The sequence below is a fragment of the Arachis stenosperma genome, chromosome 5, assembly GCF_014773155.1.
Source record: "Arachis stenosperma cultivar V10309 chromosome 5, arast.V10309.gnm1.PFL2, whole genome shotgun sequence".
In the NCBI taxonomy this organism is placed as follows: Eukaryota; Viridiplantae; Streptophyta; class Magnoliopsida; order Fabales; family Fabaceae; genus Arachis; species Arachis stenosperma.
In genome coordinates this window covers 121,355,473-121,374,895 of record NC_080381.1, presented here as the reverse complement: position 1 = coordinate 121,374,895, position 19,423 = coordinate 121,355,473, and the positions used below count along the sequence as shown (strand labels likewise).

Below are 19,423 nucleotides of genomic sequence, written 5' to 3'. Positions count from 1 at the left end.
TTGTCAATAACAATAGTCAGGTACCAAAATGTCAGCGTTTGAATCTTTCGAGTACTGATTTGGTCATTATCTCTACTTTACTAAATAAACATGCAAGGTCGAGTTTGATACAAACATGTACCGGGGGGCATTCTTGTTTTTCCTCCAAGAAGATTTTTTGAAGGACTTCTCCAGGGCAGCGCCAAGCCTCTTACTCTTTGGCCGGCCCTTTGTGGTAACCTTTGATGGGCCTTGGATGTCGACTACATAGACAACGTTCGAACTCTGTGAGGCAATGCTGGTATGGGTGTCCGCTACGCTCTCAGACCTCTTCTTGGCACGGTGCGCAGTCAGCTTGGCCCTTATTTCTTTCAGAGCAGCATGCAGCAATGCTGTTTCGTCGTCGTCATTAACGAACTCTTGAGCAACGTTGTAGAAGTGTGCACATAATCCCCTGAATGCAGTATGACTCTCATCCTACCGACTGACGTCTTGACTACTCTTGACATAAGTATGTTTGCGCTTTATGTTCTTGCTCCATCGAGGGAGAACATAACAGGTAGGTACTTTATACACTTTATACGAATGGAAAACTGCAAGACATTGACAGCACAATACACCTGAACTCTCAAAAAGATTGCACTCAAAACGAACCTCCTGTGTTGAACGGTCAAAGTGGACGTCGTATGGAACACAGAAAATAGTATCGTTAACTAATTTTTCCTCTTCCACCTTCATGCATACCGATGGCCCCTCTTCAGTAACTACAGAGACTCTGCAATCAACCTTCTTCACAAACTCAGTATGAACATCCATAAACATGTTGGTAGTGTACTCCTGTTGAAATTGTCTCTCCATAGGCGAGCTCGTTGCACAAGGAATAACCCCCCTCGAGTCTGTTGTATCATCCTTCAATTCCCTCTACTCCTTGATTCCAAGCACATTGTCATATTCATGAACAAATTGGACCAAGCTAGTCCTACTGTGTAAGAATCCACTATAGAATGCGTGCATGCTCTCACTCCTTTGCGTACTCCTCATGGCAGCCCCAAAATTCACCCTTGAAGTATATGGGGACCCACATGCGTCGGTCATCATAGAGGTCTACAGAAAAAAAAAACCATTCTTAGCACAGAAACCTGAATTTGAACTTATTACTACATAACAGATAAAGTCAGCTACCAAATAATTGTCAATTAAAGCGTGTAAAGTAATTGTACACTAACGGACTTGACAACCATGTGTTGTTATGTAAGTTGTACTCAGCTATAAATTCAAACCAGTTATCCTCAAATGACTCCACCATCCGAGAGTTCCACACAATGTCATTGAGGTCATCATACAACTCTCTGTACCGGCGATAACCTCCAAGCTTGTGCAGTAACTTCTTCATAATGTGCCAGATGCACCAACGGTGGCGTGTATCGTGTAACGCCTTTCTGATCGCACGGAAAATGGATCTGCATTGATCGGTGATGATCCGCTGTGGAATAGTTCCTATGCACTTCACCCATTGGCTGAAAACTCATTCATAACTTGGGATTTTCTCATTTTCCAACAGAGCACAGCCGAGGAGGGTCGACTTACCATCGTGGTTGACACCAACAAACGACACAAACGGTAATCCATGCCTATACGAAAACACAACCACAAATAAGAAATCCCACTCACGACCGTACAAAATTAAAAAAAAAATAAAAAATCACCAACATAACTACTTCATACCAGTTTGTACTGTACGTGTTGTTAATTGACACGATGTCTCCGTAATATTTGTACGACGCCCTACACCTTGTATCCACCCATACTACACTCCTGAATTTACACTCCTCATCCAAATTCACCGCGTAGAAGAAGTTCGGATTGATGTCCTTCATTCTCATGAAGTAGTTCATCATTTTCCTAACATCCGTATTCACGTTGCTGGTTCGGAGCTTTGCTGTAATATAGTATCTTAAATTCTTTTTTGAGAATCCTAAGTTAGACAGACCCCCAGCCTCATTTGCCAAAGTTAATGATGTCTTGTTTGGTCGAATCTCAGCCTCATCATTATCCTCGATCACACACTTCGACTGCATGGTCAGCTTCCTATATTCATGGTAGTGCACCACCTTTCTCGCTGAACATGGGTGAGAATGTCTCAACTCAACCTTGAAGAAAACTCACTCTTACTTCTCCTTATCAAACTTCACATATATCCTTGCCTTGCACCCGACGGCTGAAATCGTAGTCTTCCGCGTTTGTGCTTTGACACGAAACCTGTTAAACCCGTCTCGATTACAGTGGATAGCTTGGTTAACGGTTTTCTTTGTAATCTTGTCACATGTTGTCGTCCTTATCTTAGTTGCAAATCCTACTTTCTTTGCGTAGGCAACATAGAATTCATGAGCCATGTGCAACTGTGCAAACTACATTCCAACTATTGGTATTTCATCTTCCTAAAGGCAACCATGATCCGGTAACTACATTTCAGATAAAAAAAATCAATACCATTAATGATCAAATCAAACATGCGGATCATGACTACACAAAATTAAACTAGAGTCCAAACCTTGTAACCAAGATCTTTCTCTTCACTTCCAACCTCAGTAACATCCGACAGTTGCATGGCTTACAATTCCAAAATAAACGCAGAAATCCAAAAAAAAAAAGATAAATCCTTATTAAATTTCATGTACCTAAAATCTCAATAACCAACACAAAAAATGCGACAAAAACTAGAAATCAAGTCAATCATCCTACCCATTTGAGCTTAAAAACTAATGCATGAAAGTGAAATTATATAAGTAATCGAATTAATTATTTCATTTGAGCTATTATATAAGTATTGTAACTACTATCTATTCTCTTTCACAATGACACTGTACATCACATAACTGAACATGCAGTAGATATAACTACTATACACATAGTTCAGTCTTCGGTTTCAGAGCCAATGGTGACTAGAGTGGCTTTTTTTATTCATTCAGTGACCATCATGTATAATTATATACACAAATTCTAATCTAAACATGCAGTAAGCATATTAAGTATCCCATCAGTTGATAACTCTTGCCTTTTTTATTTTTATTTTCAAATATCTTCTTCACAATAATAATACCATTAGCTGTAACTCAAATTCAACATAGATCACTACTAAGATTTCAGAAAATCTATGGGCATCATGCACAGAAACATGGGTGATTACTTATTAAGTAGCCAGGTCTCCAAATGTAGTAAACTCTCATGCTTATACATGCAATCCAAATTTTGTTATATAAATTCATATATTCATAGAAAATAGCAAAAAAAAGAAGTAGTTTCATCCAGACACAAATCAATATGCCATGATTAATTAATTTATGAAAATTCTCCATACATATAAGCATACCATTCAATATAAAACCATCACAAATTTGGATGAATCATGAATGTTTATGATGCATTTGGATAAGCATTAAACATAAGATTAAACACGCCACTTGCATTGAGTGTAAACATCTAAATAATTTGAAAAACAACCATCCATTATCAATGTTTTGAACGTAAGTTGCTCACCTTATTCGACTGCTCACACTCGACGACGACATGGTCGGCTACATTTTCATGTGGATTTGATGAATTCTCATTACTGTCGAAAGATGGAACACAATCCAGCAGTTCAACCACATTGCACTCTATTAAGGAACTTCAGCGGAGTGATGGACGTGAAAGAGAAAGCACACTTGAGACACCTTTATCTTGCGACGTCGACATCGAAAAGAAGGCACACACCGGTTGGCAGCTATGCACTGTTCTTACTGGACGTCCGAGCTGTTGCGGTGCCGTGAAGATCGACCAAACGAGAGCAACGTGTGCTGGGCGGTGGACTGTGCGGGCGACGACGCCAGTCGGAACAAAGTCGGACGGCGTGTGGTGATTGTGGCGACGCTGGACAGGCGAGATTTGAAGAGAAATTGAGAGAAGGAAGGTCACGCCGTATTAAAGTTCTTGATCGAGATATGAATCAAAGGAGGGCGGGATCCTTTAACTTTTAAGGGGTCCGTAGAACGAATCGCACTTTTACCACTAAACTATACCCGCTGCTGCTACAATGCTATTATTACACATAATTGGACCTTTTGTCGAACCGGAGACTGGGTCTATATATATAGAAACATACGTTTCTACAAATTAGAGCGTTCTCGTGTGTCGTAAGGGGACCAACCCCCCTAATCAATTAAAAAGGGAGGCAAATCTCATTTTTTTTAATTCAAATAAATCAGAGTTATCTGGGATTCCTGAAACAGTCCTAACGTATTGAGAGAGGGAAGTCGTTGTTTTAATTCTATAACTGACGGTAATCCTAATTTGTTTCAAATTTTAAATTAAAAACAATTTAAAATTAATTAATTGCCCATAATTTAACTCCTAATTTCAATTTAACCTCCATTATATATTATATAATACATATATTAGCTCCTGATACTTTTCTATCTTATATACATACATATAATCGTTTCGGATAAAGTTGATATAAGCTTATTAATGATGCCGAAATAATAGAATCCGAACTCGGTTTTTGAACTTCTTTTTGAAACTTAATGTTTGATTGTAAATAGATTTTCTTTTTTCTTTTTGTCTTAAAAAAAAAAGAATTAAACTCTCAATTTTTGGCCATATGATTAAATTCTAATATCATATTATAAAATAATTTATCAAAAAAATTTAATCGATAAAAAAAGACACATGAATAATTATATCTTTTAACATATCTTTTTAATACAAATTAATGTTAATTGATTTATAATTTGACCATTATATGTGTCATGATATATTTTTTTTAAATATTTAAGTTGGTTAAAGAAGATACATAAATAGTTATATTTTCTAATACATCATTTTAAATAAAAAATTCTTTTGAATTTGTGTAAACTTTGGATAAATCTTAATTTTTTTATTTATTTTATATTAATTTTTTTTTTGAGATTCAACAAGTATTAAATTCTAGATTTTTTTGTCATAAAAATCTAATATCATGTGATGATACTATTTCATCCAAAAATTTAAATTGATAAAAATAAATATATAAATAATTATATTCTCTAACAGTATGGAAATATTATTAACTAATTATTTTGATTTTATAATTATTTAATAAAATAATTTGCCATTTTCAACATTTTAGTGTTTTTCATTTGCTGCTGCAAAAGGAAATGGAACTTAAGGTTATGATGGTTTGACTATTCAGTTAATGGCCGAAATTCTTCAAGAATAGCCTCATTTCATAAAAGTTATGTATGCTAGCAACAATTTTATAAGGGCATGCATAACACCTATATATTTCATATTTAATTTTCTCTTATATATATATGTTATGTATGCTAGCAACAATTTCAAATTTAATTTTCTTTTTTTTTCGATATATATATTATTCAGAATTATTGGCAAAAATTGTATATCATGGACTATTATATAACATTGAGTGACATGAAATCAATGAATGAACTACATACTACTATATCATTCTAGTAATTTATATCAGGCTTCATTTTATTTTTCTGGGTGTATAATATATAAACTGGCAAGCAAAGATGCCGCCATAGCCCATTGTATAGGTTAAGTGTACCCAAAGCTAGATTAGGGTAAAATCCAATAGTTGTCTAGTCTCATCAATCTTGCTTTATGATAATAATACAACAAATTTTAAAATATAAATAAATATATATTGATGTCTAATTTTTATAACAAAAAAATTAGTACATATTATCTTCGTCATGAATAATAGAAAACTGTAATTTTAAAATGAGATTAATTAAGATACAAATAATAATATTTATGATAGAATATTGGACCTCCCCATACCGTGAGATTTTTGGAAGTGATAACATACATGTGCTCTGATGACCCAGTGGCTAGGCATTGCCATACCCTAAATAATAAATTGCTCATCCTCCAAGAAATTGAACATGGCCCGCCATATATGACTTCTAGGGCAAGGTCCCACCCACCCACTGCTCTATTGGAATCAACCTGTTCCCCAAACACAAACCCTCAATGTTACTATCCCTTCATTAATTTGATAGGTTCAGAATCTTCATGCATTATTTAATACATAAGAAATGTTTCTTGTGTATATAGCATTGTTAATCCATTTTATTTTTCAACTTTCTTTTCTTCCTTTCTTTCTCGTGTGACCCAAATTTTTTAGGATTCAACTATCATTATTATTTCATATATACATAGAGTAGCTTTGCGTTATTAGCTTTATTCACTTCTAATTAAAATGCAAATAAAAAACTTTCATGAATAATGAAAATTAAAGTTAATGTAAATGCTTTTAAATTCTATAATGAACTCACTTGCTCATAATCATATTGGTTATTATTAGCTAGAGTCTAATTATTTATAAAAATACTATTTACATACTAAAATTAGTCACTTCGTATTTATATATAAATATATATATAATTTAACTTATTTTTATTATGTATTTTATATTTTAATATATATTTTATTTTAATAATTAATTTTAATATACACTTGCTTAATTATTTATTTTAGATACTAATAATTATAATTATATTTATGCCAAAAAAATAAGCCTTTTGCATGCTTGCAGCTCATAAAGATCGTATTAATTTGAAGTAGTAACCTTTTTGCTAATCAAGCTAATTAAGCTGGACTCTTGCCCATGACATCTCTCATTGATATTCATGTTTAATAGTTTTGAAAGTAAATAGTTATTTGATATTTTCAAAGATTCTGATTTTGATGAAATAAATTTTAATATTTATTTTTTATAAAATAATTTTTTAAATATTATTTTCATTGACAAAATGGTTTAATGGTTAATTTATTATTCATTATTTTAAAAAAAAAAGTTTATGCATTTTGGCCATGGATTAAACAAGTATAAATCATTCTTACTAAAAACTTAATTTTTGTATAAGTTTTTTTTATATCATATTATAAAATCACTTATTTCAAAAATTTATCCATTTATTATTCTTCTAAAAAGTTTACATTTCGTTCCTGTTTAGTTCTATGTAATTTTTAGAATCTCCAACAAATTTAAAATATATAAATAAACTATGAGATTTTAGCATGATTTACACATAAAATAAAACACAATATAAATTGTGCTAGAATTTACAGGAAATTACATATAGTTAAAACAGTAAATTATCTAGACATTAATAAAATTATCTACATGGCATGTTAAGTCCTTATATAAATTGCACAGTAAATTAGGTGGACATCAAAATATTTTTGTTGACTCTAAATAAAATCCTAATTCCCCAAATTAAAAAGTTGTACTCTGTTCTAGATATTGTTGGTGGAGCAAAAATAAAAAATAATTCTTCGTTGACAGAAAACAATGCATCTATTTTTGAGATAACAACCACGAGCGGCACACCAAATAAAGTGGAAAACTATTTGATAGAACATATTTGATATTTCTATCATAATGAGGCGGTCACGTTGAAATCGAAAATGTCCAGAGTAATAGATTAATGATTAAACCGTTTTGGGCAAATAAAATTAATATTTAAAAATTTATTTTGTTAAAAACAAATATTAAAATCAAAATAAAAAATGATCATAAGAAAATTGCATGTGGTATGATTTGACGTGCAATATTGGGAATTTGGCTAATCTTTTGTTGTGGGATGGGTATGAATATGATGTAGCCAAGCCTAGCTACTAACTTATCGGCATGCAAATACAAAACCCAGCGGAGAGGGTTGAATTGACGTGGCTTTGCTTCTTCTAAGGGCGGAGAATTGAAGAGGGTTTTTGGGAAGTGGGACAGTGAAGCAAACGTAATAAATAAATAAATAATTAAATAGATGATAGATAGATGAGGATACTGAAGAAGAGAACAACACTGCATTATGTGTGTACACTGAAGAGGGTTCAGCTCCTCATTTCGGTAGAAAACAAAATGGAGAGAAAATAAATGTATGCTGCCTCCCAATGTGTATATCATGATGTCATATCAACCCTGTCCCTTTGGGGATTGATGGGCCATTCCATACAATTTTTGATTCTATCACCTTTCTTTTTTTCTTTAATTTTTTTTCTAGTATATATCATGTAAATGTACTAGAAGATTTTCTGAACCAAAATTATATTTAATTACAGTTTAATTATTCGGTTAATTTTTATAATTTTATTAAATTTTTAATTAAATTTTTATATTTTTTATATTAAATTTTTATATTATTTTTAATTTTATAATTATATTTTTTTATATTAAAAATATTAAAATTAATATAATATTTTTATCAAAATATATGCAGTCAAAAATTTAATTAAATTTTTAATTATAAATATTTTTAATTTATAAAAAAATATTCAGTTAATTCTAATATTTTTTATATTAGAAAGAACTAAATTTTAAAATTAAAACAATATAAAAACTCAATTAAAAAAATAAAAATTTAATTAAAAATTAGATAAAACTATAAGAATCAACAAAATAATTAAACTTTTAATTATTTATCATCTAAATTAGGGTTTAATTAATGGGTATTGAAAGATATATGTATTTACTTAATTTTACGAAAAAGGATATTGTTTCATTTAAAATAAAAATATATAAAATTAATATTCAATTAGCTAATATTAATCATTTTTTTATTGTCAATGAGTTATAGTTCAAATAGTATAATCTTCTTATATTTATCAAAGAAGTTGCAAATTCAAATTTTTCTATTTTTGATAAAAAAAAAATCACTTTTTTATTGTAAAATTATTTTTAACTCTATTTTTTTAAAGATTTAAAATATAAAGTAAAATTTAGATTAAAAAGTAATTTAAAAAAATAGTTGATATTTACCAAAAATATAATTAACTCCCTAATTAAACTCTTAAAATAATACTCCTCCTTTAAATTCAGTCAGTTAATTCTATTTCGTGTGTAATATCTAGATTGAAATAGTTGCCCTTGGAGAAAAAAAAAAAGATTAACGAAATAGTAAAAATAATGACGACATGCATGTAAGACTTTCATGAAAGGTATGATGATGATGATGATGATGATGGTGATGATGGTTCTTTATAAAGTTATGATTAACGTCGTATTTAGATAAGTATGTAAAAAGTATTTTTTGACAATTATTCTTTATTTATCATTATTCTCTTATCTCTATTATTTCCCACTCTTGCTTTTCTATTCATACAGAAATAATGAAAAATAATGTTTGTGGAGTGGAGAACATTCGGAGAGCCGTGTAAGCGACAATAATAGTTAACCACACATACTCCACAAAGACATCAGAGACATATAGTCGGAGATGAATAGTAAAATTCATCTTAATTCCAAAAGGTGTAATTCTCTTCTTTCCAATATTTTTATATTTAAAAAGAAAATTTTCTTTTCTTATAGTTAAATAACAATGAATATAAAGTTATGTTTTAAGATATAAAATTATGTAAGAAATTGCAGAATATATATTTTAAAATATGTATAATAATTTCCGTCATATTCTTATTAACTTTATAAAAAATCTTATGAGGCTTTAAATTGTTGAAAATAAAGTCACAAAAAAAGTTTGTTGAAAATAAAAAATATGTTACTAATCTATTTTTTTTTCTTTTAAACTTTTGCTTTATTTTTAATATTGGAACTCCAAAGTTTATTTAAAATAAAAAGTATTATAAAATAAATTATTTGAACTTTTTTTTGGAGAAAAATTCAGGAATCAGTAAAATTTATTATTTTTATTATTATTTTTAACTATTAACTCAATTCCTTTAATCTGTTAATAATCTAATAACATATTTTTAGGTAGTGTTTAAAAGAAAGAGAGTAAGACTGAGAGACAGAAATAGAGAAATAGAAATTGAAATAAGTCTTAATATTGTGTTTAGTATAAAGTAAGAGATAGAGACTGAAATAAGAATGAAACTCTAATTTAATTTACACAAAGAGTAAAGTTGAAATTAATTAATTGAAATAGAAGTATTTTAAGTATAAAATATTGTTAAGATTTCTGTCCCCTTTTCTAAAAATTTCAGTCTTTTGTGTTTTTATTTTTTAGAAGTACTAAATTTTGATAACAGAGACTGGAATTTTAGTATCAATTTTTTGGCTAACAAACATAATATTAAATCTCAATCTCCATTCCATTACCTCAAAACAAACACTACTTTAACTTACACTTTTAAACCTTGTTAACTAATTACTTATAAAAACGAATAAATTTTATTGCTCTCTAGCATTCTTCTTTTTTTTTCAAATTTTTTCTACGTATATTTTTTATAATATAAAAGATAAATTTTTATATACTAAGAATATAAATTTTTTTATATGAGGAGTGTTAGGGGGTCAACAAGTTGCGTGATTTATAGTTATCAATTAGTTATTATTGGTGATTTCAATAGTCTGATATTTCATTCAAAAGTGAGAGATCACTCACTTTATTTTTACTGGTTAAATACTAGACAAATTTCAATAAAATTATTGATCCTTAGACTTTTTTTTTTTATATTTACCCGTTTGTCCATAAATTCCTACATTCTATATATAAAATTTTACGTTATTACTAAATTTTTCAAAAATTTTTGTATTGTATAGGATTTTATTTACAAAGTTTGAAATCTCTACCTCCTGTAATAATTTATATAGAATAATTTTAGGATCAAAATATAAGGATTTTGAACATATTATAAACGAGTAATTTTAGTTTCTACTTGATTTATTTAAGCAATTTACCCTATAATGTATGTATCTATGCAACTATGCATGCATGTTTCCTTCCAACCATCAACTTGTCATGAAACTCGAAGCTGTGTGGAGCCTCCGTTAATTGCTCACGCATCCCATGTGAGGGTGAGACCACCGTTTTTAGAAGACTACTTGTAATTAAATTCTCCACATTATTATTTTTATACACAAAAATTAAAGGGATAACGAGAAAAGAGGGGAAAAAAACAGCCTTATGAGTTCAAGCCTTGAAACTTGAAAGAGGCGAAATTATCGGTATTTTAAAAATAAATTAATATTTTTATTCTGATGAATAAATTGTCCTTATCATAACAATATCATAAGTTTATTATTATTATTTTAAATTTAAATTTTAAAAATATTAATAAAATAAAAATTTATCTCAGACTGACAACAGAAATAACACAGTACAAAAATAATCATTTACTCTGAGAACATAAAAAAAAAATAATTGAAAAACATTTGTACCGACTTTTACTCACGAAATTTAAACCCTATCCAATAAGAAGACACACTACACAACTCATATTGCCGCCTCGTGATGTTATGTTCATATCCATGATTGCATGACATTGATATGTTATATATATCCAACTTTTCTTGTTCCCCTTTGCCAGGCAATGACCACTGTGTTACCCTAAGGGGAAAAAATGTACGTTAATCTTAGCCCCATTGTGTTTAATTTTGACCTCAATAGTAATAAACGGTAATATTAAAAACACATACAAATTGTTTTATTTAATATTTATTAATTATTGTTTAGGGTTTAGAATTTAAAATTATTAACTTATATAACAAGAATTAATAATTAAGAGAAATATATTTTAAATACTATATTTTTGTGCACTATTTTAATTAATTATTGTCATATTAATTTTTAATACTGAATTAGTTAATATAGTAACAAAAGCCTACAATTTGTTCATGTTTTTAATTATTTAAAGGTTTGATGATATATATTGGTGGCATTTTGTTAGATTGTAGGATTTAATAATCAAGAAGAGTGTGAATGATATAGTAACAAATAAATTTAATAATATTAAAAACACATACAAATTGTTTTATTTAATATTTATTAATTATTATTAAAATTAATTAATATTAAATAAAATAAATTTAAATTGTTTTTGGTTAATTTTTTTATATTAAATATTTTTGATAAATTAATAACTAAGAGAAATATATTTTGAATACTATATCTTTGTGTACTATTTTAATTAATTCTTGTCATATTAATTTTTAATACCGAATTAGTTAATATAGTAACAAAAGCCTACAATTTGTTTCATGTTTTGAATTATTTAAAGGTTTGATGATATATATATTGGTGGCATTTTGTTGGATAGGCTTTAATAATCAAGAAGAGTGTGAATGAAGTAATTGATAAGAAAAATTTTACTCTTATTAGATAACTATGGTTTTTTTTTCTGAAATTTTATTCTAGAATAATGTGGCTTTCGATGAAATACAGAAATAGATAATCATTACTATTATAATCGTCTGATACTTTGGAAAATGGAGGCACGAGATTATTTGTGGCGGTGGGCATTTGTTTGGTCGATTTTTGGGGGGGGGGGGGGGGGGTGGTGATGTATAGTGACATGTAATTATAGTTTGGAAAATTTAATTAAGACAAAACCAAAGAAACAATAATAATATTGGCGTGTTTGTGAGTTAAACAAAAGAAAGAACCTTGATAAATGACATGGAACTGCCCTACATATTCAGTTTTAATTATGTTACTTTTCAAAACTGCTATGAAATTATTTATTTTAAAGTTTAAGCTTATAAATAAAATATAAATAATTATATATTTAATAACATATTATTCACATAGAAGTTTTATTTTAGAATTTGAAAAATTATATCTTTTGCATTTTTTTTTTGTTTTTGTTTACATTGTATTAAAATTCTACTTTTAGAAGTAATAATAATCAAATTCTTGATTATAAAAATTTTGATTATATATTATAAAATTATGTATATAATTAAGACATATAAATAATTATATATCTAAATAAAAATAATTTTTTTCTCTTATTGTTTTTTAATATGGCTGATGAGATATAGGAGAGAGGTGTTAAGTTTTATATATGGATACATTTTCTTTTCTTTTTTTTCTTCCTTTTGACCTTTCACTGGTATCTCATTCCTTGATATTGTGTATTGAAAAGTAGAAAGATTCTTTATAAAATAAAATCACTACCACTAATTAGTGCTTAATCCATTTTCATCTACTTTAGGATGGATATTTTAGCGTCTTAACTAAAAGAAGAATATAGGAATTAAAATTTCTCAGAATCTTACAATACATACCAAGTTGGACTTAATTAGTAGTTTATCATGTTCTTATTAAAGTAGAATATAATTAAAAGATATTTGTATACACCAAATTTACATGTAATATATTACAACATTAAAAAAATTAATGTCAAAAAGATATTAAAAATGTATAACATTTATTTTTAGCTGAGTTTACTTAACATGTTTAGTGTGCTTAGTTGATGGACTCTAGTAGATGATGAACTATTTTAAGCACAATAAAAAAACATTTTGAGAATTAGATAATAATTTTAATAAAAAATAATGAATGAAAAAAATAATTGATCGAAATTTTTTTTGTCATTTAAAACATTAGATATATATGAAATAATTTTTCACAAAATATCACAAGTTACAAGAATTATTGATGGATTATTCATATATTTTTATATTTTTCTCTATCATTTCTCTTACCAATTGAATCGAGTAGAAGAAATTAATCTTTGAGAATTTTCTCTAATTTTTATCTATTTTTATATTTGTACCGACTTCTATTTTAAAAATTTTATAGAACAAAAAAGAATAAAAAATTACAACCCAAAAGACTCTTTGCTTCTAATTATGTATTGGATTGAAGATATGTCTGAATCTAGCTAGTAGAAGATACATGCATTGGAAACCAAAAATTTTGTGAACTTCTCTAGTTCCAAAGTCAAGCGAAATTTGATGTATAAATAAGGAAGCAACAAAAGCTTTGATGATGTTGACAGAAATTGAGGAATATGTATATTCAACCGTTTGTGTGTGTTGTACTTCTAAGAAAAATATATTGCATTAATGGGTCTTTCTTCTGCCCAAAGAATGCATTGCATGCTCACCCGATAAACACAACATATAATATATTAAGGAAAAGTCTAGGGGCCAGCAGTTTTATTGAATTTTGGCCAGCATATAACCAGCAAAGGAAGGTGAGCAATTGGATGAAATTTTACACCAATCTCACACCATCAAATCATCATTGATGGCTAGTTGATGGCTAACAATCACAAAAATTACTGGCCCCCTAATATTGCTCATATATTAATTAGAGGTATTTAAATCCAAATTCATCCAAATAAAATTAGTCATCTAATTTAATTTAAATTTAATTGAATTTTTTTTGTAAATTATAGATCAAATTTTAAATTTATTTTTTAAAAACGATCAAATTTAATCTAAATCACACAATGTACTATAATATTATTATTTTATTATTATATTTATAATTTTACTTATAATAGATCTAATTTGTTATAATTTTTATATTATTTATGTATTATTATTTAATAAAATTTTATGATCAAAATGAGATTTATTTATTTATTTTAATAAATTTATAATTTTATTTCTATTATTATATTATTTTTTATTTTTTAAAATATTATTAAGATTTGTTATGTATCATGGTTGATTATTTAAAATTTGATATTAAAATTTGTTATGTATATTTAATTTTTTTGAATTTATAAAATTGTAAATCCAATTCAATCCATATTGTTTGAAATTGGATCAAATCGAATTGGATTTTTTTTAAAAAATTCATTCAATCTAAACCGCATCGTAAATAAAATAAATATTTAAATTGGATAAATTTTTTACTTAAAATCGATCCAAAGTGTATCACAAATACCTGTAAATTAATTATAGAATGACTTGCACTCTTGTAGAAAAAATTTTTCTCTAGCATTACCCTTTTTTTATCAGTATAAAAAGTTTAAACCGTCTAAATGTATTTTATTTAATATTTATTTTAATATTTTTTCTTTTGATTAATCACAACATATTGCAACATGAAACGATTTTTTAACCTATATATTAAACAAGTTAATTGGTGGAATAAAAAAACCTTCTTGGGTACGGTTTATTTGATGGATTATTAATAATATGGTATGGACAATTTTGAAAAATGATAATATATATCACTCTTATTTTTTATGACGTTATTCCTCCCATGATATTTTTATATTATATTTTGTATGAATTTATAAAAAAAAATAATGACTTTATCAATATATAAATGTCATTATCATTTCCCAAAAATTTTATGAACAATAGTTTTACTAGTCATGAAAGGTATGAGATGCCAAGGGTAAACTGATGAGAGAGAAAGAAGAGATTTTAGAGACAGAGTTTGAGTAAGATAGATGAAGTGATATAAATGATTATTATGCAATATGAATTCAGCAATGATTATATGGTATAGCAATAGTAATAACTAATAACAGAATATGTTAGCTCTTTTATATTAAGTGATTCCAATAGTTAATTGGTCATTATCACTCACAAGTCAATTCTGTCAATATTCTATTAAATAGCTTTATTCAAGGATAATTTTAGCTTTTAATATATAATGATCCATCCTTGTTTATATCAGAGAATTTCATTTAGGGTATTGTTATTCTATGTGCTTAGAGCACAGCTTAAGAAGTATTAATTATATCTGGAAATTATAAATATTTGTGTCAATTAAAATTTAGTTGATTTATTTAATTAATGTCATTTTCTCACATATTTTTATGACTAAATTAATCTTTAAAATTTTAGTTACATTATTAAAAAAAAATTTCTAAAATTATCCTCTAAAATTATTAGTGCCCGGAAATTTTTTATATTTTCTTATACAGTAAAGTACATAATTTTTATTATTTTTTATTTTTATTTTAATTCGTCAATTTATCTAACTCATTTTTTTATATTATCTACTCTTTTTCATATTTTTACTTTTTTTCACCGCTCTAACATAATATGTTTGTTTGGGCATCATTAAGTTAATAAAAAAATATTTAAATTTTTTTTTAATTTTTAGTATATTTGATAAATTTCTAGTAGTAAAAATAAAAATATTAAAAGAATATTTTTTTTGGAAAACTACAATTTACCTCTTTTTTTAAAAGATTTTTTTCTTAAAAAAAAAGATGTTTTTCACGTAATAAACAAACAAAAAAGTACTTTTACATGATTATATCCAAACATAATTGATAAATAAAAAGATTTTTTTGCATAAATTATCCAAACATAAAATTACTTTTATTTTTTTTTATGAAATCTTCTTAAAAAATAACTTAAAAAAATCTTTTCTTAAAAACTCATTCAATGAGACCCAATATTTATATATTATGAGTATAATTTAATTTTTAACTCAAATAGATGTATTTTTTGTTTTTTTTGTTTTTTACTTTTTCTTTTTTAGGACACAACATAGCCACTTATTTGGAAAAAGAAAATATTAATTCACATTTTTTTAATATATACAGTTGAGTCAAAACATAAATTATACTCCTCGTATATATAGATATTATGTTATAGTGGTGGAAAAAAGTTTAAAAAATGAAAAAAAAAAAAACGGATAACAAAAAAAAAGAGTTAGATAGATTGAAAAATTAAAATGGAAATAGAAAATGATAGAAATTATGCACTCCATTGCATAAGAAAAATATGAAAGGTGTCTGATTTAGCGCTAAAAATTTTAGAGGACAATTTTGAAGAGAAATTTTTAATAGTGTAACTAAAACTTTAAATTATATCTTTTGGGTTTGTTTGATTTTCTATTCTCTTTCACTTTTTTTGGGTTCTCTAAGAATCGAATTTTTGACCTTTCGGACATAAAGCTCTGATACCATGTCATGAAACCACTTATCCCAAAAGTTTAAGCTGATAAGAGAAAGTAACATTAATGATTATATCTCTAACAGAAATATAAGAGAGAATGACATTAATTAAATAGACCAATTAAGTATTAAATGATACAAGTATTCAAAATTACCAGATGGAATTAAGTGTTTCTTAAGCTGTGCTCTAACAACATAGGATAGCAATACTATTTCATTTTATGTAATTAATTATAATTGATTAAATATTTTTAATTTATTACACATATCCAATTACCTAATCAATTTTTATTTTATCATTTTTGTTTCTAAAAATTCAAGAATACGCATATAGATGTAGTTTATTTGCAAATTTTAAAACTCCACTTTCTTACATTTTACTTACATTTTATGATTTCTCACTATGAGTTTGTTTATTTTCTTCTTCAAATGCTTCCCGTTATGTATTCAAACATTTGCATCAGCTTTAATACTATCCAAATTTAACCTATCATTGCATCAAACAATGCCTATTTAACTTATCACATCCCTTAATTAATATCAAAATCCACTTGACTCTGAAATATATATATATATATATATATATATATATATATGCATTTTCAGTAATCAATTGTATTATAATATGTTTTACACAACCTTTAAAATCTTGTTTGTATTAAATTCAAACTTACCCTGATATAACATTCTATAATGAGATACGTGTAATTAATCTATGAATGTTTGTTAAAAGCTCTTAAAAATGGATGCCTTTGGGTAAATTTGATGTTTTTTTTTTTAATTAGGATTGGATAAATATAATTTTATTTGGATAAAAGAGGATATTTTGAGATGTAATTTTGGTAAAAAATAATTGATAAAATGTGGGAGAGATTATTTGAAAATGTATTTTTTTCTGTGACTATTTGAGAATGTGTTCGATAATCTTGTGAGATTTTTTTTATTTCGAAAACTATGGTAATTTACTTAGTAGGTGAAACATTTTGAAATTAAAATAGAATATATGTATACACGTATTTATTGTTGTGATTGAGAAATAGTTTCATGCTTTTAATAGTTAATTGTTATATTAGAAATTTGATTAATTCTTGATTAGTTATTGGTTGAGTTCTATTGTCAACCTAGCATTATTCAAATGCTATTTAATCAATAATTCTTTTGTCTTTAATTAATCTTTATATCTAAAAATTAATTATATTATGGATAACCTATCAAATTCTATTTCTAAATTTTTGGAACTTTGATAATAATACATTTTACTTTTAATAACAACAAAATATTCTCAAATGTTATAAAATATGATAAAAATAACCAAAAAAATATGTTTTTTTTATAAATAGTAAATAATTTTTATATTTAAAAAATTACTTAGGAATTTGATCCAAATTTTTATAAGAATATTTTGAAAAATTTGATCTTTAAAATTTTTTATTTTCTAAAAATATTCTTAATTATTAACAAAAAAATACAAAAAAATTACCCAGCTAAATTTTAAAGACAATTTTTTACTTTTTATCATACTTACAAAAAAATGGTATCGAAATTTAATAGTTAAAATATATTTTTAACCTTAGTTATTTTTATTACGTTTAAAAAAGTTTTATCATTAATAAAATAAATGATATTTTTGTCAGTATTTTCAAAAATTTAAAATAATTTTAATAATTTACTCTTTGCTTGTATTAATCTTATATATCCACTTTTGTAATTTTTTAGAAAACTAAGGTCTAAAGTCATATTTAATTTAAGAGTAAAGCTGGGGAACCAAAAGCATATCAGCCAAAACCCAGCCAAATATCTTTGGATGAATTCAAAATCTCTACGAATTAATATATATGGATGTTTCTTCTACTAAGTATCAGAATGTTTCTTTTTCATATTAAATGGATGTTCTTTTATATATTTTTCGAATTTGTGATTGTTGGAGGTGGATAAGTTAATGTGAGAGAAAAGAAGAAAGTTTTTATAGGTTTTAATTAGGTTTAGTTAATTAATTTAAAATTTTTTAAATTTTAAATTTAAAAAGTTTAAAATTAATTAATTATTAATATAAATTAATGTAGTTTTGTTTAGTTTTTGGCCGATAAGCTTTTGGTTCCTTATACTTTTCCTTAATTTAATTTTCATTCCTAAAATCTCTCGTTCTGCAAATTGCCGGAATATGGGCCAGTGGAAATGTAATCAAGGATGGAACCACCGAGAGTTAGTAAGAAGGTGCGTTTTAGTACTCTTGATCTTGAAAGTAATCAATTTCAGTTTTTTTTTATCACTATATCAGTTTAAATTAATGTGAGTTACCAAGCATGTAAAGAAGGAATATATTAAAAAAATATATTTTATGATATTAATTTAAAAAATAAAAATAATTCATTCCCATACACAAGTTAGGTTTGAAATGGCTTGAGAATCGAGCATGGTAGCTGATGAAATAGGAGTACATGGTAGTACTCAAGATTTTCGTTCCATTGGGAATTGTTCCTTTCATTGATACACTCACATTCTGACGTATTGCTTGCTATCTAGTTCACTACGGTAAACAACACACACATGCAATGAAAGCAGAAATTCAAAACAATAATAACCTTTCATTCAAACTTTGTTAATTAAAATAATAATTTTATTGCATGTTGGGCGTGGTCCTTTGATTTTCACCACGCAAGCATACCTGTTATCTCTTTTTCATTTTCCAAAAAAAAATTGAATTTGCAATTATTTGTCAACCTCTCATAATAATATTTTGATCGTCTAACTCGAGCAAAAACATACATATTTTACTGAAAAGAAATAAGAGCATCCCTCTGTAGCTGGTCTCTATTTATACACACACCTCAATCTTTCTTCT

At 26.7% G+C, this 19,423-nt stretch overlaps 1 protein-coding gene across 1 annotated transcript; it reads right to left on the bottom strand.

Moving 5' to 3' along the window:
- Positions 1-997: 997 nt before the first annotated feature.
- Positions 998-2,587, bottom strand: LOC130981272 (protein FAR1-RELATED SEQUENCE 5-like). The gene is made up of 6 exons (XM_057904875.1): positions 2,531-2,587; positions 2,152-2,387; positions 1,705-2,067; positions 1,567-1,610; positions 1,210-1,476; positions 998-1,083 (listed from the first exon to the last, which is right to left on the bottom strand). Exons 1-6 carry the CDS (start codon positions 2,585-2,587, stop codon positions 998-1,000), a joined length of 1,053 nt encoding a protein of 350 aa, XP_057760858.1.
- Positions 2,588-19,423: the final 16,836 nt, after the last annotated feature.